Source organism: Trachypithecus francoisi, unplaced genomic scaffold (assembly GCF_009764315.1).
Source record: "Trachypithecus francoisi isolate TF-2019V2 unplaced genomic scaffold, Tfra_2.0 Lachesis_group0, whole genome shotgun sequence".
Taxonomy (NCBI): domain Eukaryota; kingdom Metazoa; phylum Chordata; class Mammalia; order Primates; family Cercopithecidae; genus Trachypithecus; species Trachypithecus francoisi.
Genome location: NW_022681453.1, coordinates 178,542,030 through 178,566,262, shown reverse-complemented (window position 1 = coordinate 178,566,262; position 24,233 = coordinate 178,542,030). Strand labels below are relative to the sequence as shown.

At 35.1% G+C, this 24,233-nt stretch overlaps 1 protein-coding gene across 6 annotated transcripts in view; it reads right to left on the bottom strand.

Annotated features, from left to right (window-relative positions):
* RBMS3 (RNA binding motif single stranded interacting protein 3) overlaps positions 1 to 24,233 on the bottom strand; it is a 771,622-nt gene that overhangs the window by 131,056 nt on the left and 616,333 nt on the right. For all 6 annotated transcript variants that reach the window (XM_033212877.1, XM_033212879.1, XM_033212876.1 and 3 more), the window contains exon 8: positions 2,891 to 2,937. In XM_033212877.1, the coding sequence (XP_033068768.1) occupies positions 2,891 to 2,937 (47 nt within the window). The remainder of the gene's footprint in view (positions 1 to 2,890; positions 2,938 to 24,233) is intronic.

Below are 24,233 nucleotides of genomic sequence, written 5' to 3'. Positions count from 1 at the left end.
ACCACTCAAGCAAGACTAGACCATTCATAACACCCTACAATTCACCATTGGGTGCTTATGGTATATAAGTAATAAAATACTTTTAATGTTGATTTCCTTTGCACAATGTAGATGAGTAAAGACTGGTTGTCTTATTCACCAGTATGTCCCCAGCCCTTGATGGATAACCCTGAATGTAGGATTGTTTGGTGGCCACTTGCTTAATGCATGATTGGAAAGTTTCTTCAGGTTGTCTCTCCTTTTGGTTTCTTTCTTCCATTCATACATAGGACACTCTAGAACAAACTCTTACACTTCTATAACTGGACTATTTTAATATCCTCTTGATGATGCTTCCTACTAGCAGGATTTTCCTGCTCCAATATAGTCTTCATTATTTATATCGCACCACTCTGTTGCTAAAAAAGAAACAATAATTACTCCCCAGGCTTATGAAGTAAAAACCAAATACTTGAACTTCTAAGTCTGGCACCAAAGAAATGTTCTAAACTTATAAAACTCCTTCACAAGAAACTTTCACCCCATTAAAACTTGTTGGATTGTTTATCTCTACAAACTCCACTTCCCTTCATACCAGTCCACTTTCTCAATAAGCATTTTTCCTAATGTCTATCCTTGATAAACTAAGTCATCCTGGATAGCCAATGTCAAATCTCATTGCTTCCATATAGCCTTCCCTTTGTCCTAGCTGGACAAAGACAGAAGGCTCTATTTAGTGTTACAAACTGGCATTTGATTCCTAGCTCTGCCTCGGACTACATGGCCTCATTTTCTTATCTGTAAGTGGGATATTAACACTCACCCAAAAGGAATATGATACAAATAAATGAAATAATTCACATAAGGTATTTTGATATGACTTTTTGATTTTGCTTCAGAATCATCCAGCTGTAAAATACATTTTGGGGCAACTGAACAAAGTTTAAAAATAATCTGGACAATAGATGATATTTTGAAATTACTACTGATTTCATTTTATGTGACGATATTTTTATCATGTGACTAACGTCTTTATTTTTGAAGACGTAGGAAGTTAGAAATATTATGTTTAAATTTGACTGTGATATGATCCAGCAAAAAGTATCAATATTTCTAATTAAAAATGTTTAGCATCATTTTAATTTAATAATTGACTACATAATTGTGTATAAAAGTTAATTGTTATTTTATTTATATCCTTAACAATCTAAGCTTTATAAATGCAAAAACAAGTTATGTTTGGGTCACTGCTGCATCTCCAATCCTTGGCACAGAGCCTTGGGCAACAAGATACTTTTTACAAGTAGATACATAGATAAATACTATAGACAGGTAGATATGTATATATATACATAATACCTACTATAGATAGGTAGACACATATGTATATATAACACACACCTGCATACATATGCATGCATGTAAAATATTCTAAAATATGAATACTTATTGAATCTAATTAGTGGGCATACAGGTATTTTTTGAACTATTGTTTCTATTTTCCTTTGTATAAATTTCCAATATAAATTTCTAATTGTAATCACATGCATTCATTTGAAACTATATGCCACTAAATTATAAATATAAAGTACTTTGCACATAATATGTGTTTAATAAATGTCATTCCTTTCCATTATAACATCTATTTTCAGTCACTATCACAATATAGAATGTCTTTTTTTTTTACTTTCTGAGTTCATTATTTATCTCCAACTATATAATATAGTTCTAGAGGACTTTCTTCTCCATATCTTTACTTCTTTCTACATACCAAGTTTATAGCACCTTGTTGGAAATAAGTAAATGCCTATTGGATATATGAAAAGATATCCTTAATTTTCACTTCCAGAGGGAAATTTTAATCAACCCAAGGACAAAGGACTATACTCCTACCCTAGTCTACCATTAATTTTTACTTTTTCATGGATGAGTAGACTGTGAGCCTCTTGAAGGAAAGGGTCTCATATCATACATTTTCTTTTAATCTATAGAACATAGTATTGTGCCTGGGATACTTACTGGGTGTTTGTTGAATGACTGGATGTATGACTGCCTGAATGAATAATATAAGAATAAGAGGTAATTATTTAAATACTTTCAAGATCCCACAGATTTTCTTTAGAGGCAATTGACAAAATAGAAAATGAAGTTTAATTCATTCTACCCTCTATGTTGATCTTCAATGAGGTCTTCATACTGAGAATGAAAGACAGACTACTGAAAGCCGTGGAGATACCAAAATAAAAGACAGTGAAAAGAAATAAACAAACAACCAAAAAATAATTATTGCCAAATACAAGACAGCCTAAGCAAAGATACTAGGAAGTAAGAAGAAAGTTTCAATGAAAGATATTTAGAAGTCATGGAATTTTAGAGATGCCACACCATGTAGTTTCATACTTGTTTTTCAGAGGAGGAAGTTTAAGCTATATGACTTGTTCTAAGTAGGTGGATACAAATTCCCAGGTTCTTATTAAAATGAAGATGCAGTCACTTGAGTTACTAACTTGACTTTCCTCCATTATCATTTCCCTGATCACCAGAAAGAAAGAATAAATTGACTTGGGCACACAACAAAAAGTGTTTGAAAGCTAACTCTAGAGTTATTATTCTTTCAGTCTAGCTTAACCTGTTCTCCAAAGACAGAGAAAGAGGGAGGGAGACAGACAGGGAGGGAGGGAAGGAGAGAGAGACAGAACAGGGTTTAATGTGGGCAGAGGCATTGTGAGAATGGGAGATCAGAAAAAATTATAGGAAGAAAAAAATTACAATGATGAAAAATACTTGGTTTAAAGTTTGTGTTTAAGGATGTAAAACAAAAGCAAAACGAATTTGAACATTTTTCTTTGGTGTTGATTCAGAGCTCAAAAATCTATTCACAATTAAAACAAAGAAAATGTGATCTACTTACCCATTCTGTATGGCAGCTGTGGGGTCATAGGTCAAAGCCATGCCAGCCTATATACAGGATAAAGAGGGAAGAAAACAAATCTTAACGTTTTTATTGTGGTGCCCAAAACATTTAGTACACACAAAGACTCTTATCATTACTTTCCATGATTTAAGTTTGTTTTCTTCTATATATATCTCTACTCTTACTGCCAAGACTAGCATTTTTACTATCCACAAACCAGAATATACCAGTGAGTTGGGAGTTTATGTTATATATTCAGACATACCAAGAAACAATGCAGCTTGGATGATTTCCATTTTTATTTCTTAAAACATCCACTGTCTAACCTCACATTCTTATGATTTCACACTATTGTCAAGAACACCTATTGTACGTCTCATGGCATGATAAAAAAGTAAGAATGAATCCTGCAGTTAGGATAAAAATAAAAGCTACTTAAAATGCATTCAATCTTAAAGAAGAAAATGTTTTAAAAAGTATTTATTTAAAAATAGACCATATGCCTAAAGGGCGTGTAGGTAATGAGTCCAGAGTGCTTGTTCGATATATTGCTATTTCTTACCTTAACAAGAGTGATAGAAAGGGGAGGTCATTTACATATGATGAAAATGCTAGAACACATGGCTAATAAGGAGGTAGTTTTGTTTTGTTTTTAGGAATATGACCACCTCAGAAAAAGTACACTTCTCTATAACTGGACATAGTTTCTGAGAAGAATATAACTTCATGAGTGTTGATTCACAGTCTACCTTGTTCCTTCATGTACATCATCACATTTGATCCTCACAACAATCCTATGCAATCCTATGAAGTAGGCAGGAGGAGTATTTTCTTCATTTTATAGATGAAGACACTGAAGCTTGGAAAGGTCAAGTGACTTGCTCAAGGTCACACATTTGGAGGCAGAACCAGATTTCAACCCAAGTCTTCTGATATGGGCTCCTTTCCATTCCTTGGCTATGACATTGGCCCAAGAATTAAATTAGACCTGAGTATCATATCCAACAATATGGGGAAAGTTTCTCTGTGGCCATATGGGCATACTATCCTTTGTTTACCAGGATTGTCAACATGGTTAATACTTACAAAGCTTACAATGTTGAATGGAATTTAAAACTGTCCAGATTATCTTTAGCGTGGATTTTTTCTTCTTTTTTCAAATTTAAAACAGAATTAGATCAACATCAATGTCCTGGCTTTGATAGTGTACTATAATTACTTAAAATATAAGAATTGGGAGAAACTTAGTAAAAGGTAAATAGGACGTCACTGTACATTTATTTTGTAACTGCCTGTGAGTCTATAAATTCTCCAAAATAAAAAGTTAGAAAAAACTTGTATGAGCTGTGAAGACTTTTGTAAAGGATAAGAAACCATAGACATTTTAAAGAAAACAAAATATCTTTCCTGTTTGAGTTTTTTTTTATTTTTCCATTGTGGTTGAGGATGGTTTTCTTGTTGGGCTCATTGAATTCTTCAAATTTAGCTTATAAATGACATGAAAATTCTCAATCTTCTAACAGAAGGTCTGATGTACAGTATAGCCTGCTGCTTTCAGCTTAGATTGCATGCATTCTTTCCATAAATAATAAAATTTAAATTATTATGGAGATTGGTATGAGGAACAGAAGTGTAGAGCCATATATGAATGGAATTGGTATAAAGGGAGCATACATAAATTGAAACGGAGTTCGCAAACAGAATTGAAATGACTGTCAGAAGTTAACAGAAGTGCACTGAGAACACATGTTTAATGATAACTGCTTGATCTCTTTAAATTTAAGAATCTCATTCATGTTAAAGAAATATGCAACTGATAATATGACAAGCTGGAGGACTGAGAAATGAGAAGAGAATACAACAACAGAAATGAAAAAAGGGTTTTTGTTTTTTGGGAGAGGCAAAAGGTTAGTGGTGTCAAGATGAACAGAGATTCTAAGTTTAAATTCTTCCCAGGGATGAAGTGTCTGCCACATGACCGGCTGGAGCCTGGCCATAGGCTGAACACAGAATGGAGCTGTCCAGGGCTTAGCTGAAACTCTCTGGTCTCAGGAACTGGAATGGACAGTTGTAAAAGCTGTCCATTTAGAATTAGATTTCCCTCTTAGGAACACTTAGTTTCTCTCCCCTAATTTATCCAAGATGTGGCACTGCAGGTAGAATAAAACTGGTGGACTTTACATTCAATAGAGATATTATTAGTGCGTGAGAGATTTAGGATGATAGTCATATCTTCAGTCTACTAATTATCTCAAATCATTTAAGTCCTGGGGACTTATAGGAAGCCTTCCCTAGTCAACTGCACATTTACTTCTTTTTCCTTGTACTTATCTTCCTACGGTGCTCAGAGAGACCAATGCTATCCAGCCCCTCCTGAATTATAAACTGTCTTGAACATTCTCTTTTTATGCCATGCTTATTTGTTCTGGCCACTTAAGAATTATTTCTTGCATTTCACTTGAATTCCTTACAGATTCTAGCTAACCAAACAATTCTAGCTAGGACTATAGTAATTATCAATAAACTCTCTTTGTTCAACACACATTTGTTAAGGAAAAAATCCTACATTGACCTCTTTCTTCATCTTAAACCCCCATCCTATCTTTCAGAAGATGGAAAGGAATTGACATCAGTAAGGTACAGTGGAAATCATATGTTTTGAAATCAGACAGACCTGAGTTCAAGTTCTAGCTCTGTTACCTTGTAGTAGTGTGACTTTGGGCAAATTATTTAACCTATTTGAGCCTCAGTTTCCTCAACTGTTAAATGGTTTAATAATACCTACCTCAACAGATTGTTGTGAAATTTAAAAGAGATTACATTTGTAAAGCACCCAGCATAGTGCCTGGAAACAAGACACATACATAAATATTATAATACAAAGCAATATGTGTTAAGTGCCATATGAGTGGTATGGATGGGGTGCAGATGAGAGAGGCTGGGGGTGAACAGATAAGGCTTGTAGAGAAGTACAGGTGAGCAGAACCTAAAAGATGAAGAGGATTTCCACAGATGGAGATGAGAAGTCAAGGCCAGCTCAGCCAAAAGAAATACTATGGAAAAAAGTGCGTAAATAAAAATGGAAAGGTGAAGTGAGCTATTTTCAGTAGAAGATGTGGAGGGGAGAGTGGGAAATAAGATTCAAAAGGTAAAGACGGAGGATCTTGATTGCCTAGTTCCTCTTGCGGAGCGACTGAGTATTTTTGAGCAGGGATATTATATACTCAAAGAGTGACTGGGGAACAGGAGTTAGCATGAGCGCCCTGGAAAACACAGGGTAAATCCAGAGGAATGAGTAACTAGAGTAGGTACCTTGGGAGAGAAAGGTGGGAAGAATCTAAGGTGAGATTTTCATTGTAAAAGGGTAGGGAATGAACACAAGATTCAACTACTTCATGATTTTGCCTAGGGACAGTCCTGTCTCTGAGTACCTTTGGCAAGAGGAGACAACAAGAGATAGTGTCAGGTCATATGCATTTGGAACATTGTGGGTAACAGCACGGCATGAGTTAAACAAAGAGTTGTTTGAACTTAACCCATTGGCTGAATATAATAGCACAATAACTAACACTTGGATACACCTGGTTTCCACTTCATGTGTAACAGATTGTTGAGTCATAATTCTAATATGGTCTTAATGCAAATTTTGCATTCAATTTCCTTTTGTCTCTTTCCACAAAAGAAAAAAGGAAATCGATTTTGCTGCTCTGTCGAGCTACCTTTATACTAAGCTAGAACCATGAAATCATCATTATATAATCACTAAATATTATGGCATGTTTACAAACTCAAGAGTCACACAAAAAGTAAAATACCTTGGAATAAAATGAAAATGTCACACCACGTATGTAGAAAAGTGATGCTTAATCATGTCACTTACTTTCAAAAAGGAGTTATTAGATTCAGAAATATTTTCCATGTTTCAGGTCCGTTATTTGTATATTAGAGACATTCATAGTTTATTTAAAATAAAATGTGGCATTTTTGTCATTTTTCAAATACTAAATACTAAGTTTTAATTTAGTATTTCAGCCATATTAGGACATGTCTAGGTCTTCCAGACAGGATTTTTACTATGGGAGCTAAATATTTTAGAAGAAAATATTTTCAATGGTATATTGGAATAATTAGGGGATTTTTATTTTTAACAAATGCATCTTTATTTTTAATAAATTCACTGAGACCAATCAGTTGACTTAGGAGATAGCTATTTGATATTCATAACTGTAAATGATTAGGTTATATCAAGAGGTAATAATTATGGAAATACTGCTTAAAGAGTATACATTAGGGACCAGGCATTGCTACTTCAGAAAGATTCCCTAGACTGCAATGCTTAGTCTTACTTGAGGAACAGAGAATCATTGACGATAACAAAGCCAATATGATGATGGCCTGAATGACTTCTTTTTTTTTTTTTCTTTTTAACCATTGTTGAAAGTATTTTTAGACTGCAAAATAAATGGGGATCAAAAAATTGGGAGCAGCAAAATTTATACAAACCTATACAGACTGCAGTTCCTGGATAAATAAAACATTGATATTTTAGCCTAATATTTCTCCTTTTCTTAAGGTCTGGCCTGATACATAATTGGGTAAATTACAAACAAATAATTATAAAGATTTCTCGTCTTCTACAATCAGAATTAAAACAACACTTTAATAAATGTATAGAAAATGTTGAATATTTTATTAAATATTGTATACTGAATTAGCACAAGTTGAGTTCAAGAAGCTAATAAAAACAAATATAATATTGTTTTCTGGATGTTATATTTAAAGTATTTATTTCTTGCAGTGAATTTTAACAATATTTACATATGTTCACTGGTTATGATTAAAATTCAATAAAAATAAGTTGATTAAAAATTATGTATAAAAAGGGGCTTAATATTATGACTTATAAACATCTAGGTACTGCTGCTGAAGTAAAATTTCACTTAACTTTGCTCATATTTATTTGATAATATTTCTACTTAGAAAACTTTAGTGAACAAGTCATGATACAAAATTATGTGTACAATATGTATTGAAAGCAAATATTTTAAAGATCGCTGACTAGAAATAAAACTAAAAATGAATTTCAACAAGATGTTAAAATACTAGGCTATATAACTATAACATGTATGTTTTTTTTTTCCTTTAATGCATTGTTTTGACTTATTTTTATTTTTACTTTAAATATTTTAGAGACAGGGTCTCACTCTGTTGCCCAGGTTGGAATATAACATAGCTCACTGTAACTTCAAACTCCTGGGCTCTAGCAATCCTCCCGTCTCAGCCTCCTCAGTAGCTGGGACTAGAGGTGTGCACCATTAAGCCCAGATAATTTATCAAAAAAATTTGTTTTGTAGATATGGGGTATCACTGTCTTACTCAAGTTGTTTTCAAATTCCTGGCCTCAAGTGATCCTCCCACCTTTGCCTCCCAAAGCACTGGAATTACAGGCATGACTTTTGAGTTTTAAAAGTTGTATGTAATAATATTTCCATAATGTGGGGTGAGGGAATCCTTTAATTTATAATATGTCTTCTATGACTTGTCTTAAAATTTTTAAGAGAGAAAAAAGGGCATATCATTTATGAAAGTAATATAGGTCAGAGGCCTGATTCAGAAGTAAGCTTGAAAATGTCAGGGTGCATTTAGCTTTGCTGGGTCAGTAGAATACAGAAGTAGGACGGAATGGGATTACTACAACCAGAAGGGTCAAGGTGAGAAGGTGAAGGAGGTCAGTAATAAAGAAAGAAAATTCTGGGGAAATGATACAGTGTTTCTAGTAGTGGAAACCAGTAAGAATTCAGAAATTCAAATGGCTACACACTGGCTGAGAAATTGAGGGTCTCATATGTGATACTAAAAGTGTATATGTCTAAGATATTCAAAGAAACCAATAAAAATCATCAATGATCAGAAACCTACTAGATCAGGGATCTCCAACCCCGGAGCTGCAAACCAGTAGCCATCCGTGGCCTGTTAGGAACCGGGCTGCACAGCAGGAAGTGAGCAGCAGGCAAGCAAGCACACCACCTGAGATCCACTTCCTGTCATTTCAGAGGGGCATTTGATTCTCATTGGATTGGGAACCCTATTGTGAACTGCACATTATGGGGATATAGGTTGCGTACTCCTTTTGAGAATCTAACTAATGCCTGATGATCTGAGGTGGAAGAGTTTCATCGTGAAACCATCCCCCTCCCCAACACCCCTGTCAATGGAAAAATTGTCTTCTACAAAACCAGTCCCTAACGCCAAAAATGATGAGGACCACTGTACTAGATGGCCAACATGAATTGGCCAGAGAAAGAGTTTTTAACTTTCTTCCTGTTAAGGGAGAAACTAATCTTGGAAAAAATATGCCCAGAGCAAAACTGAGGGCAATTTATTAGTTCACTTGCTGAAAGAGGATATGAGCAGATCACCTTCTGACCTTCATAAGAGTCAAGTGGTAGAATTTTACTGGGGAACAACTCTGGCACAGTCAGGGAACTACTGAATGGTTTGTTTCTACCAAGAGAGGCAGTCAACCATGTACAGTAGTTATCTACTCTCACCTGCTAAAGGGATGCTCCTTAGGCTTCTGTGCAGTTATTTGCTCTCTTGAAGAGAAGATGAATCACAAATAAGATCATAAATAGGGCAATTCCCAAGGTCTATGCAGTCTGAGGTAAGACAGTAAAATCTGGGCTAATGGTTCTATAAGAGGTTCCAACAAACCTGTGAAATGGCCCACACTATACTCTTTAATTTTCATAATTTCTGAATCCAAGGAATACTTCAATTCCAAATAATAATTACATTCATTTGCATCATCTGACGAGTGTATATTTCTTCTTTGGTTTCTGTGATCCTCTCACCTTATTTTGTTCTGACCTCTCAGAAAGCAATTTCTTCTTTAGTGTTCCTTGACGCAACTGCCTATGAGATGCCAGAGTGCTCAGGGCCAGGGTATTATCTCTCTCCTTTACTGCAATACAGTGGTGACATTCGCTTTCTTATCCCAACTATTATTTATTTCCTGGTGATTCCCAAATGTTTGTCTCAAACTCAAGTCTCTATCCTGAATTCCAGAAACATATCATCAAGTTTAATTAGTAAGTTCAATGCATGATTACTGCCTTCTTACAAGTTATGATTTCTTGTTTGGGTGTTTATGAATATATTTTGGTATAACATCTTCTCCCATATTCGCTTAAAACCTCTTTCCAATCCATCAGTCACACCACTGTGTTACGAGGATTGCTCTTGAGAGAGGCAAATCTGACCACATTATGGTCCTCCTTTCAGCAGCATCCTATTGTTTTGAGATAAAATCTGGCCCACAGAAATCTCACGATCAAGTGACTTTGTACTTGTTGGTCTCCACATCTTTTATTTTTTCACCTCTAGACTTCACCCTTTACCAAACTTAGACATACATTCACCTTGCCCTGGAGCATTAGCCCTGGACATTTGCAAGGGCGGTTTTTGGCTGCAAACTCTCCATCACTGTCTGTGAGAATATTTCTATTCTATTCTTTCAGCCTCAGACAAGATATCATAGCCTCTTAAAGCCAGCTCTTTCTCCAGGTGGCATTAAAGGCATTAACTATTGCCTTTGTCCTGCTCCCATGACCCAGTGTGGAAGCTAATATGACCATGCTTTGCTATGTGTATCTCGCAACTAGTCACGCTCATCTTGATATCTCCTCTTTCTAGCCCAGTGCTTGGGATATTGCAGAGGCTCAATAAATGTTAGTTAAATGAATTAATACATGAATAAATCACCTAAAGAAATGTTTGTATTTGAACTTTAAATTTTTATTTGAAAATAGTTTAAGCTTTTTTTCCATTTTGTTAGTAAAATTTACTTTGGAAAAGCTTCAGTTGGACTCAGCTGAACTTTTAAAGATAATTTTTTTAGCCTTTGATTGGTCAAAGAGATAGGAGGAAGCAAGTTTAGTACAGAAATTGCTAAGAGACCTTCCTGATGATGTGGGCTCAAACCAAATTACAGGCAGGAACCTAGGAGGAATTAGAAGAAGCTGAAAACCTGGAGGCCCTTCTTCACGAAATTACTGGCCTAGAATCAGGATAAGAGAAAAACTATTAAAAGTCCTTTTGACAGCTTCAATAAGTTTTTCAAAAATCAAACAAATAACATGCAGAGGATTTATCTCTTTAAATGCAGCAAAATGGTCAGAGAACAGAGAAAATTAACTTATTTATGTTTGAGAAAAGAACATCAAAGGGAGTCTTAATATTGTTATTTACATGCACTGTGTCATCACAATCTTTCTTCTTTTTGGCTTTTGCTAACATAGTACTATCAGGCAGAAGTTTTCCCTATATGGTAATCAAGAAGGACAAGATAGAAAAATGCCATCAGAACTAATACTGGAAGCCTGAGAAAGCCTATGGCACAGAAAATGCTAGGCTAAAGGAGAAGCAGAAGAAAAGTATAATATGATATAGTTAGCTAAAGGTCTCAGAATCTTGGAAAAAAAAAGTTTTAATCTGAGTTTGTCATTAAAACCAAAGTTAAATTAATTAATTGATACCATAAAAAGACAAGACAGTGTTATCATATTTTATGTAGGTTCACCTGTTTTTATCTCAATTTAAATGGCTAAATTTCATAGATTCCAAGACACATTTTTTTTCACATTTTAATATCTGTGAAATTGGGATTTACATGATAATTGATAGCATTTTATAGTATGTCAAGTTCCTTTTCTTTTATTAGTGGTATTTAAAGTAATATTTCATCTTTAATCAATGGTGTCTTATAGTCAATGATGTAGTACCTATACTGTGAAATCCCACCATAATATGGTTAAGTAGGATGAAAAATATACAATGTTGAGATTGCTACTAAGATGAGTCTGTGCGGCTAGACAGAGGAAAGTTCCAGGAATTTGGCTAATTGACCCATATTCTTCCAGGTTCCAGTTATAGTTTGATGTTACCTGGAGGTTGTAAACTGTTGCTTAAACATTGATGGGGATAATTATGAATCTTGTGGCAGGGTGGGATGGCCAGGACACTACCAACAACTCCAGAAATCTCCCAGTTGGTAGGTGCCACATATAGTTGTCTTGATCCGTGGAGAATGGGTCAGGAGGCCCAATCAGGGTACATAGATATTTATCATCAACTCTTCCACTTGTAATTGCTGGCTGTAATCTTCCTAGCCTTAAGCCTTTCCTAAATTTCCCACCGCTAACCCTGCCCAAGAACGTAAGTATGTTATACTACTCTATTCTTTGAGAACATAGGCTAGGCAGAGGACTGAAGCTCATCACCAATTACATTAATCCAAACTTACACTATTACAGGGATTTACATGACTTACTTTTTATCCTTAGTGATCATAGGTTAGTAAATATTGGGCCTAGTACCTTTAAAATAACACACTTAACTAAATAAGAAAGTTTTCATGCTGAATTACTGAGAATTCAAGTTCTTGTGCCAAAAGAAAGAATTATTTTAAGATTAGAAGGTCCATTAACCTTGAGCTTGCTCTCTAAATTGCAGATAAAGCATATAAAATAAATACAACCATATCTGGTGTACTAAGTACGAAAACCAACTTGCAAATGCTAACATGCATCATAATAGCCAAAAACTCTTTTCAAGATCACATATGTAAAGAATCTCCTTCAGTTTAAGGTTAAAAAGATCATTTGCAGAACCTGGCAAAGTTGGTAGATATATCTTAATTTTTTTCAAGGTCATCTTAAACAAAAATTGGGACAACTCATTACCAAGCACTGTGATATAAACAAATAAAATAGTGATAAACTATGTAGATGATGCCCTTACCTTGGAAAATGGTCTAAAATGTTCTGAGCCTAGATAGTATTACCACATTTTCCAAATAATTCTTTAGATATACCATTTTCTAGGAATTGTGCTTCAGTTTCTCCTCATTTTTATCTCTAGTGGCTTAATTCTATGTCTCCGAAATATCAAGATTCCACTGTTCAGTATTATAAAATTCAATTGCACCCCATATGCCTTCAAAGCTAATAGAAATGTTGTGTTCCCAGACTGCATTGTCAAGTTTTCATATTTATAAGAAGAATGCTGACTGGTGACTGGTCAAATATTTAATGAGCTGGATGCACCATTAAAAGCAGATTCAACTAAAGACAAAGGGGCTATTTTACTGAGTGTGTTTTCTGTCCCTCACTTCTAAGAATGTCCCAAAGCACATACTTTACATTAGCATTAGTAACAACTAGTGACAGCCAAATGCTGTGTAAAAAAAAAAAAAAAAGCCATGATCAAGTAGGCTTCATCACTGGCATGCAGAGTTGGTTCAACATATGAAAATTAAGAAATGCAATTAATCACATAAACAGAACTAAAGACAAAAAACACTTGATTATCTCAAATGATGCAGAAAAGAATTTCAATAAATTTCAACATCCCTTCATCTTAAAAACTCTCATTAAACAAGGTTTTGAAGGAACATAGCTCAAAATAATAAGAGTCATCTATGAAAAACCTATAGTCAACATCATACTGAATGGCCAAAAGCTGGAGGCATTCCTCTTAAAAACCAATACCAGACAAGGATGCCCTTTCTCAGCGCTTCTATTCAACACGGTATTGGAAGTCCTAGTCAGATCAATCAGGCAAGAGAAATAAATAAAGGGCATTCAAATAGGAAGAGAAGTCAAACTATCCCTGTTTGCAGACAACATGATTCTACACCTAAAAAATCCCATAGTCTTAGCCCAAAACTTCCTTCAGCTGATAAACAACTTCAGCAGAGTTTCAGGATACAAAATCAATGTACAAAAATTACTAGCATTCCTATACAGGAATTGCAGCCAAGTCGAGAGCCATATCAGGAAGGCAATCCCATTCACGATTGCCACAAAAAGAATAAAATACCTAGAAATACAGCTAACTAGGGAAGTGAAGGATCTCTACGATGGTAAATACAAAACACTGTGCAAATAAACCACAGTAGACACAAACAGATAGAAAAATATCCCATGTTCATGGATAGGAAGACTCAATATCATTAAAATGGTCATACTGCGCAAAGCAATTTCAATGCTATTCCTATCAAGCTACTAATGACATCATTCACAGAACTAGAAAAAAAAAAAACGATTTTAAAATTCATATGAAACAAAAAGAGAGCCTGAATAGCCAAGGAAATCATAAGCAAGAAGAACAAAGTTAGAGGCATCATGTTACCTGACTTCAAACTACATTACAGGGCTATAGTAACCAAAACAGCACGATGCTGCTAGAAAAACAGGCACATAGACCAATGGAACAGAATAGAGAGTCCAGAAACAAGCCCAGAAACAAGGTCGCATACCTATGACCATTTGATCTTCAACAAAGCTGACAAAAGCAATGGGGAAGAGACCCCCTATTCAATAAATGGTGTTGGGATAACTGGCTCACTTATATGCAGAACATTGAAGCTGGACCCCCTCCCTTACATCATGTATAAAAATAAACTCAAGATGAAGTAAAGACTTGAATGTAAAACCAAAAAATATAAAAACCCTGAAAGATAACCCAGGCAATACCATCATGTACATAGGAATGGGCAAAAATTTAATGACAAAGATATCAAAAGCAATCACAACAAAAGCAAAAATTGACAAATGGGAGCCAACTAAACTTAAGAGCTTCTGCACAGAAAAAAAAAGATCAACAGAGCGAACAGACAACCTACAGAATGGAAGAAAATATTTGCAAACTATGCATCTGACAAAGGTCTAATGTTGAGCATCTATAAAGAACTTAAATTTACAAGAATAAACCAAACAACCCCATTAACAAGTGAGCAAAAGACACGAACAGACAATTTTCAAAAGAATATATACATGTGGCCAATAAGCATATGAAGAAAAGCTCACCATCACTAATCATTAAAGAAATGCAAATCAAAACCACAATGAGATATCATCTAACACCAGTCAGAATGGCTATTACTAAAAAGTCAAAATATAGCAGATGCTGGTGAGGTTGCAGAGAAAAGGGAACACTTATAAACTGTTGGTGGGAGTGTAAGTTGGTTCAACCATTGTGGAAAGTAGTATTCCTCAAAGAGCTAAAAGTAGAACTACCATTTGACCCAGCAATCCCATTGCTGGGTATATACCCAGAGGAATATAAATCATTCTACCACGAAGACACATGTATGCAAATGTTCATTTTTGCACTATTCACAATAGCAAAGACATGGAATTTACCTAAACGCCCATCAATAACAAATTGGATAAAGAAAATGTGATACATATACACTATGGAATACTATGTAGTTCAAAAGGAGAATGAGATCTTGTCTTTTGCGGGAAAATGGATAGAGGTGGAGGCCATTGTCCTTTGTAAACTTATGCTGGAACAGAAAACCTAATACCAGATGGTCTTACTTACAAGTGGAAGCTAAATGATGAGAATTCATGAACACACAGAAAAGAACAACAGACACTGGGTTCTACTTGAGGTTGGAGGCTGGGAGGAGAGAGAGGAGCAGAAAAAGTTACTATTGGGTACTAGGCTTAATACTTGGGTAGTGAAATGATCTGTACAACAAACCCCTGTGACAGGAGCAAACACAATAACATTTTATAAATTGCATCAATAACATTATTTGTAAGGACATGAAAAATTCAAAACTCTAAAAATTACACAGAAGAATTTAGTAATATCATCCTTCATGTGTCAATTAGGATGTGGAAGCTGAAAGGTCATGTACATTCAGCACTATGGAGATAGTAAATTTGATAAGCCACTAGCTGTGCATTAGAATGTTTCTTCTGTCAAAGGTAAGTGCTATGAACCACAGTGGAAAGTACTTGAACATGAGGAATCCTTCTCATAGCCACCAAGGTTGCATAAGCACCTCTGGTATCCAAAATTTATTGTCATTATTTGCCAGAATAAGTAAGTTAATAATTCATTTATTTCTCTATGAAAATATTGACCATTTAACAGTTCTCAATTGTAGCTCAATCTTTGTTGATTTCTAGCAATAATTCATGTTTTTGTTTTACTTTTCTTTTTTCTTCTTCTTTTATCCTTTTATCCAAGCCATTCTCTTCCTGCTAGCTCTTTCGGTTTTTATGATTACATGACCTTCAAAGGAAAATTGGCTAGAAACTTGAAAACCACATAACATTCCAGTACTAAATAATGCTTTATGATTTGGAATGTGATCTTACAAAAATATTAATATAATGTGGGTCAAAGTTAAAATATATTATTTTCTACCTGTTTTTAAAATTTGTTTTATAATCTAAGTAAAAATATAATTGACAGAATATATTGGTAGCACATTTTTTTTCAAATAAATGTATCATTAAAAAAATTCCTGTTCAGAAAATAAACTGATATGCCATTTAACTGAAAATCAAGGAATTAAAGCATACTAGTCATAGAAACTCCTAGCAAAGCTGGTTTTGAGATTTAAAAACTTTGAGTTGTGATGATATTGTAATAGTTAAAATAAGTTACTATATAAGCACTTATCATTTGCCAGGCACTGTGTTTTATCTTCGTTACCTCTATGAATCCTTCCGGTCACTAAATATGCACTTTGAACCATTCTCAGTCTGCTGGCAAGGAATCGGAAACTTATGGACTTTGAAAAACCTGCCCAGCATTGTCATAGTATTGTTACTCAGCTCAGAGGTTGTGGATTTGTGACTGGATTTGAGAGTGTGCTCTCTTAATCACTGTAGTGCCTAGATAATTGTGAAGATAAGCACACAATACTGAGCACATCACAGATGGTGACACACTCAGTTCCTTAAAATTCATAAAGAATAATTTTTCTCAATGAGTCTATCAGACTACTCAGCATTCGTGAACCCTTCACACCCCAAGGCTCCAGCTCCTTCTCTAACTATCATTCTCTCTGTGTCACTCAGCACCCTGGGACATAGAGGCCTCTACTGGCCCAGTGACAAGGTGAAGCTTTTCAACAGTAGGAAACTTTTCCTGTTTGTAAATGCACATACAGCAATTTCTTAGTTACCCACCCTGAAAATCAGACAAAGAATCAGTTCATATTTAGTAACAAGAGGAATATACACTGATGTTCTTGTGTCTGCTACTATAGTTCTTGTTATTTTTATTATTACTTTGACTTTCATTTTCTTTTACAGTTGCATAGATATGAAGCCATTTACTGCTAATGATTTCATTCCTACAACACTAAATGATATTGTACTCCACTTTTAATCTCCTACTCTGCAGACAGAGAAGATCTTTGCCATTTTAAGCTCCAAGGGAGAAGGGAATCTGTCTGTCTTACACCACGTCCATACTACCAGACCTATGCCTCCCACATAACAGACACTCAATAAGTCCTTATTGATGACTGAATACTTTTTGTTTAAGTTGCTTCTTCTTTAATATTGTCTTTAAAACAAACTCTTTCAAATATAATTCTTCTCTTAAAAAGAATATTTCTGTAAAAAGTAGTCATACATGGCTGGGCATGGTGGCTCATGCCTATAATACCAGCGCTTTGGGAGGTCGAGGCAAGCATATCACCTGAGGTCAGGAGTTTGAGACCAGCCTGGTCAACATGGCAAAACCCCGTCTCTACTAAAAGTACAAAAATGAGCCGGGCATAGTGGCGGGCACCTGTAATCCCAGCTACTCAGGAGGCTAAGGCTGGGGAATTGCTTGAACCCAGGAGGCAGAAGTTGCAGTAAGCTGAGATTGTGCCACTGTACCCCAGCCTAGGCGACCAGAGTGAGACTCCATCTCAAAAGAAAAAAAAAAAAAAAACAGTAGTCATACACTAAGAAAGTAAGAGAGCAAATAGGAAACCCAAGGGTATTAAAAGGGCTCTCACTGAGAATGTGCATTTGCAATGTGCATTTCCATTGTGCATTCAGGGCAGGGGTTTCCTCATGCCTATTGAGGTGCACATCCTCACACACTGTCAGTGCATAACGCAAATTATTACTCTATAAGGGAACAAATGCCTGTGATAACAATGATACCGATGACAATGATGGTGATAAAGACATGGTTGTAATTCACAATTGTGATGCCAAATCTGTAAGTATTCACTATCCTTCAAAAAACAAACAGAACTAGAATGTATCCCTCAAGGAATGTTTACTTATCTAGAATTTAAATATGAGATATAACTGTTGTATCATTTATATGGCTATCTGCCTACTTAGAAATCTAAAAAGACATCTTTGTTTTAATCACAAATGATTTTAGTCAGAATAAATAATTACACCTAAAGCATTGAGGCACAATGGGGAGGAAACTGGGTGTTTGGAATCAAGTTTTCTGAACTTGGCCTGCATTTGGCTATGGACTCAAAACAGCCTGACAATCGCATTCTCCCATGTGACCTTTGCAGGCCTTTATTCACTTACTGGCAATGAAGAGAATTTTTATTAACAGTAGGTCTGAATGGGTAAGAGTTATAAAACTTTACAGCACAGGGGAAGTTTTCATTCATCACTGTAAAGAAGTTGATATCAACTCTGAAAATAGACAACATATTATCTGGGTTATAGATCATAACAAATCACTTAGTGTAAGCTGGCTGCGATGAAACTGATAACAGCTTTCAGCTTACTAGTAGCAGATTTTGTGAGTGCATTAACGGGACCTACTAATTTAAGGAACTTAAACTACTCTATGTCAGAATATTATAGCCCTTAAAATTTTTCAAACTAACATTTCCAGGCAGGCTCACAAGCACTGAACTATCCCATGCGGTGACATTCACATCTAGTTTGAGTGAATCGTGCCCTTAATATTGTGCAATGCACATCCTGTACTCCTGTACCCAGAAGACTGTGATTTGGAGAAATAAAAATGCATTTAAATAAAATATCTTTAAGAATTACTATATCATTACTATATCATCATACCTAACCTAAAACTTACTCTTTAATTAGAAATAGGTAAAAAATTCCAGTTTTTTTTTTTTTTTTTTTGAGATGTTGTCTCGCTCTGTCACCCAGGCTGGAGTGCAGTGGCGCTATCTCGGCTCACTGCAAGCTTCTCCCGGGTTCACGCCATTCTCCTGCCTCAGCCTTCTGAGTAGATGGGACTATAGGCGCCCACCACCATGCCTGGCTAATTTTTTGTATTTTTCGTAGAGTCGGGGTTTCACCATGTTAGCCAGAAAGGTCTCGATCTCCTGACCAGGTGATCCGCCTGCGTCGGCCTCCCGAAGTGCTGGGATTACAGGCGTGAGCCACCATGCCCGGCCAAGAATTCCAAATCTTAATATTCCTAGAATGCATCTCCAGAAATCTTATGTGATTTTCTCTTCAACATAACCTGTAAATTATTTCTGGGAACCTGAGTGTTGATTGTTAACAATATCACATTAGTTCCACTAGTTCATTTTCATGTTGAGGCTATGAAAATAATCTTGTTAAATATTTCTATAGTAAGGAAAAAATCTCTTCAGAGCATCAGATGGAGAGAAAATGTTTAGTATTAGTCATTGCTTTTAAACTGACTCCAGCAAAGAACTGTAAACAAGATAAAGGAAAGAAATGTCACTTTATTGATTTTTGTTTTTATCATAACACATTGGCATTTTTTCACTAGACATCTGAGTACTTTATTGGGTTACTTCTTGTTCAATTTCCATGTCTCTTGTTTGTGTCCACAGCCAAAACATCATTTCTGGGAAGTACAATTCCCAAAGCAATTGCTGTCAGTGGTATTTACTAACTCAATTAATAGAGCTTGGGAAGATTTTGTGAAAGCTAGATCAGAGTTTTCGAGCCAGTGTGAAGTGGTTGGTTGATATCTGCCCTACTTACGGATAAAACCCCAACATAAAAATTTGGTGAAACAGCACCATATTCTGGAATTTGAAACTTAGCATTTATCTACATTTGAAAATTCTTAAGGAAACCCAAAGACTACATACAACCAAAGTCAACATAAAGCATTTTTTAAAATTTAAGTGTCTCTCATCATAGTGTAAAAATATCCATTCTTTGATTTAATCCAATCATCTTTACAACATAGTTCAATAAAGGTTGCAAAAACAGGCATATCACAAGTTCACATGTGTGTGTTTATGTGTTGTAATGGTATATTGGTAGTGGTTGAATAAGTGAATGAATCAATGAATGCATGGGTAAATGTCTATTTTAGTTTACAATTATCTTTACTGGGGCACTAAGTTACCATCAATCAAATTTTGATCTGACCATCTAGAAAATTCTACAGCTATTTGCTTTTGGATCAACTGTTATTATTTGTGGTATAAAGTACAATTTGGTGACTTTTTGGTAGTCATTGGAAAAGTCTTCTTTGGGAGCACAGAAAAAAGCAACAGGAGTTCCTGATGTATTTTTGAACTGAACTGAAACATTCCTGATTCCACACCGCTCCACCAATCATTTGGGAGAGCACAAACATGGTTGATGCAGACAGTATTTTGCCTAAAGTAAGACAGAGCCTCAGATGTATAGAATATCTGGCCAACACAATGTTATCAAGGGCCATCAGGGACACTGTGATGATTAAGTTAGATTACTTCTGAGATAGGGATGACATTAAACATATTTTACTACCGATACGTCATAAACACTGGCCAATCAGAATTTAAATGCACGAGTAGGATTTAGGAGAATTCCTGCTGTGCCAGCCAGCACCCCATTTTTGCTGGATCATGATGCTCCTGGAGGAGCACTGGGGAGGAAGGGGAAGTGGAGTTGCACTGATGGCCTAGGGGCAGTGTCTATTTACCAAATGAGAAGATATATTTAAATGTGCCAACAAGTTGCATGGCCCTTCTAGTATATGGAAGTTGAAAATCAGTTCTGCCCTTGGCTTCAGCTTCTTTAGGATGGTGGTTCTCAAAGCGTGGCCTAAAGACACCAAGAATTCCTTAGATCATCTTAGGAGATCTATAGGGTTCTCCCTTTTTAAATTACTTATCTAGATGAAGGTAGATTTTTCTCTATATGTTTAAAGCAAGACAGTGTATAGCAAAAGAGAGAATGCTGAAGTACATGCACAAATCTGGCCATTTTTTACTGAGTCAGACATTAAGTGATTTGTAAAAATATAAAAGTGTACCACTTTTCTCAAAAAATTGCCTTTGTTTTAAAAAAGTATATTTTAATAAAATATACTATTTTTATCAGCACAAGATGAGTTAATTTGTTATTATTTATTTTGTTGTAAGTAATAATTTTTTTTAAGAGTGTAAAGGGATCCAGAGACCAAGAGTTTCAGAACTGCTACTTAAGGAAATAAAACAATAAGAACTGTAGAACACCAAGGAGAAAGAGCCTAATAGCCCCATTCCCTCGATCATTTTACTCAGAGTTCCAACTGTCTCTTGAAAGATGCGTTAATAATTTAAAAATATCCCTGTGTTTTTCACTTATGCAGAACATGGCCACTAGCATATATTTATATTTCAAAATCTTGCTAATTTATACTAATTTCTGTGTATAAAGTTTTCTGTATTAGATTTTTTCATAAAGAAATGCATTTAGCCAAACTTTGCTAATACATTTTTTATCAAAATGCCATGAAAAAACAGCTTTAAACAATAAATTAAAATTTTAATTAGTCTATTAATTGGCATGCTTATGGTACTTCTAAAATGCTTGTAATCTATTGGTTTTGTATCCTAAGAATTTCATCAGAAATCCCTTTCACATGACCATTTTTACTTGTCTTTTAGGAGAGAGGAAAAGTAAACATTAACCTCAGTCTGTGCTATTATCTTCAATTCCACAGCAGCATAATCTAAACTACCATCTTTCTTTTTATCTAAGACAAGGATTGAAAGGTGTACCATTGTTTTACATATCAAAACAAACAAGCAAGCAAAAACAAACACCCCAAATGATCTCTTTATAAGGTTGGTATGCCAACCTTAGTATAATGGTAAATGAAAAACAAAACTACCCATTAAAAACAGACACCAAAGAAAGTTATTTGTCTCAATCATGACACTGAATGAAGGAAGGGGTTAAAAAAATCCCCCTTTAAGAATCTGACCCAGATCCTGGCTTTGGTTGGTGTTTGTATTTATGAAACCAGTGTGGTCAAAGACCTTAACCAGAGAATGTAGGTAGTGCCCCCAAGTGACTAACAAGAGCAAATGCATATTATCTTGTAAAATGCCACTTAGTGTAAGAGAACCAATTTCAGAAGCTTTAAAGTGTGGAAAACAACAACAAAGACATATGTCTTAGGATCAAATACATTGACCAGAATTTCCTGGCATATAAAATTAATTAAATATTGCTTATATAGGATTAATGTGTATCATGACATACTTTATCAACATGCTAATATACTTTAGCAAGTAAAATGCAAGGGGGAAATGGAAGCAAAAAATATATAAAATGACGGACACACAGTTATCCAACATTCTTTGGGTATCTACTTCTAAGACCACAATCAAAGTGTACAAATTAATATGTGCATCCCCAAACCAAGAAATTTGATAAGCATATTTCTAGGGCATGCTATTTCTCTGCCTAATCTATTTTCTCTTAATGTGTATATATATTTGAAATATATTTTATTGGTCATAGATAAATTATATTACAGTCCCTTGATTTTCAAAGATCAACAGGAAAATTTACAGCTCTTAAAAATCAACTTTTGAAAACAAAGATTAGGAATATACCTTTAAAACCTATGTTTAAATTATAAGGCACTCTGGGTCCTAAACTTAACTCCACAATGCTTCCACACCATGGTATATGTAGCATTTATCATGCTTTGAAGCAAAGTCTTGGATTCTATATACAGTAGCCAGGTGGCAGATGTAACTCTCTACATTTTGTCTTTACTGATTCCATTTGCAAGGAATGTACACTGAGGTGAAGTGTCTTGTTGCCATTGCCATCTGTTGTATGAAGGTGATATTATAGTTCCTTAAGGAGACAGAAACTGAAGCTTCTGTCATAAATGCCAAGTTGCTAATTGAGTCTTGGGGCTTTATGATGATAATCTGTGACCCAAAGATACCTCTAATCAGCAGGCGTGTTATCCAACCAAATTTTAAAATGTCAAATGAGTCTTTCTAGATTATGGCTGTTTGGTAGGGGACATGTGATAATGAGTGCTATCAGGCATCAGTTGTCTTCTGGGGCCAATAGGGTTATCTGCTGATGCACTGGACTGCATGCTGAAAACACATGGATCACTCCCTCCACCTCCTTTTTAGAACAGAATATCCACTGCCTTTCTAAAGTTGAGAATATTAAAACTCTTGTCTTTTTTTTTATTAGCTTTTGAGGCCCAATGATGCTTCTGTTTTTCATGTCTTAATGTAATGAGTTACAGTTTACATAGTACTTGAACACAACTATAACCTTTAAGAGGGGTTTTGAGACCTGCATGGAAACACTCAAAACAAAAAATGGTCTTAGAAACAGAAACTGAAAAAAGGCTAACGGATTTGCTGAGAAAAATTCCAGCTTCCTTTCTTTCTTATCACTGTTCTGTCAGTATTCAAAGTATAAAATGCTGCATCAAGTACAATGCTTCTTAAATGACAAATGGATGAAGTAGGTGCTTTGAATGAAATACTAAATAAAGCTCTTCGGTTGAAATTATGGCCTTGATACAAAATGGCATGTATTCAAGTCATTCAAACAACTCTATTCCATTTCACAAATAATGAAAAGACCTCATGGAAGCTCAGGAGCCTTTTCCTTGTCTTCTTAAAAAAAAGTAACAAAAAGAACACATTCCTAAGTGGCACTGGATCCATAAGCTGGCTTATCTACCAATTTGTATTGAGGGTAAATGGACAGTGAGCTGTTCAGTACTTTTCCTTCTCCTTGTTGTGAAAAGCAAAATGCTGTATGTATCAACTTTTCTTCCTCCTTTTTGACCAATAGACAATATCTTATTTTATATATATATATATATACACACACACATATATGTGTACATATATATGTATAACAGATATCAAAACATTTATGAACATATGGGAATATGCATAAATATACATACATGTGCAAGTAAATCATCTCAATAGCAGGATGAAAAACAACCAAATTTTACCTGCCTGTTTCAAAACACAAACATTCAACTCTCCCTACTGATTTCACTGAAAATATTTTGTCAAGTAATTATACCCTCATTTTATAGCTATTATACAGATAGAAATAAATTCTTTGTAGATAAGTATTTCAGTGAGTTCCCTTCAGGTTCAAGTTTGGTTAAAGACAGAAGACTTGCTATCGTGCAGAACTGAGGTTAATTTTGCAGTCCTCTACTCCTTTTCAATAATTTCATCTAGAACACATTAACATGAGGCTGCTCATTTGCCCCTTTGAAGACATTGGGTATTCCATGGGACCCAGTTTCATCATGGCACCATACGTCTGCCTTG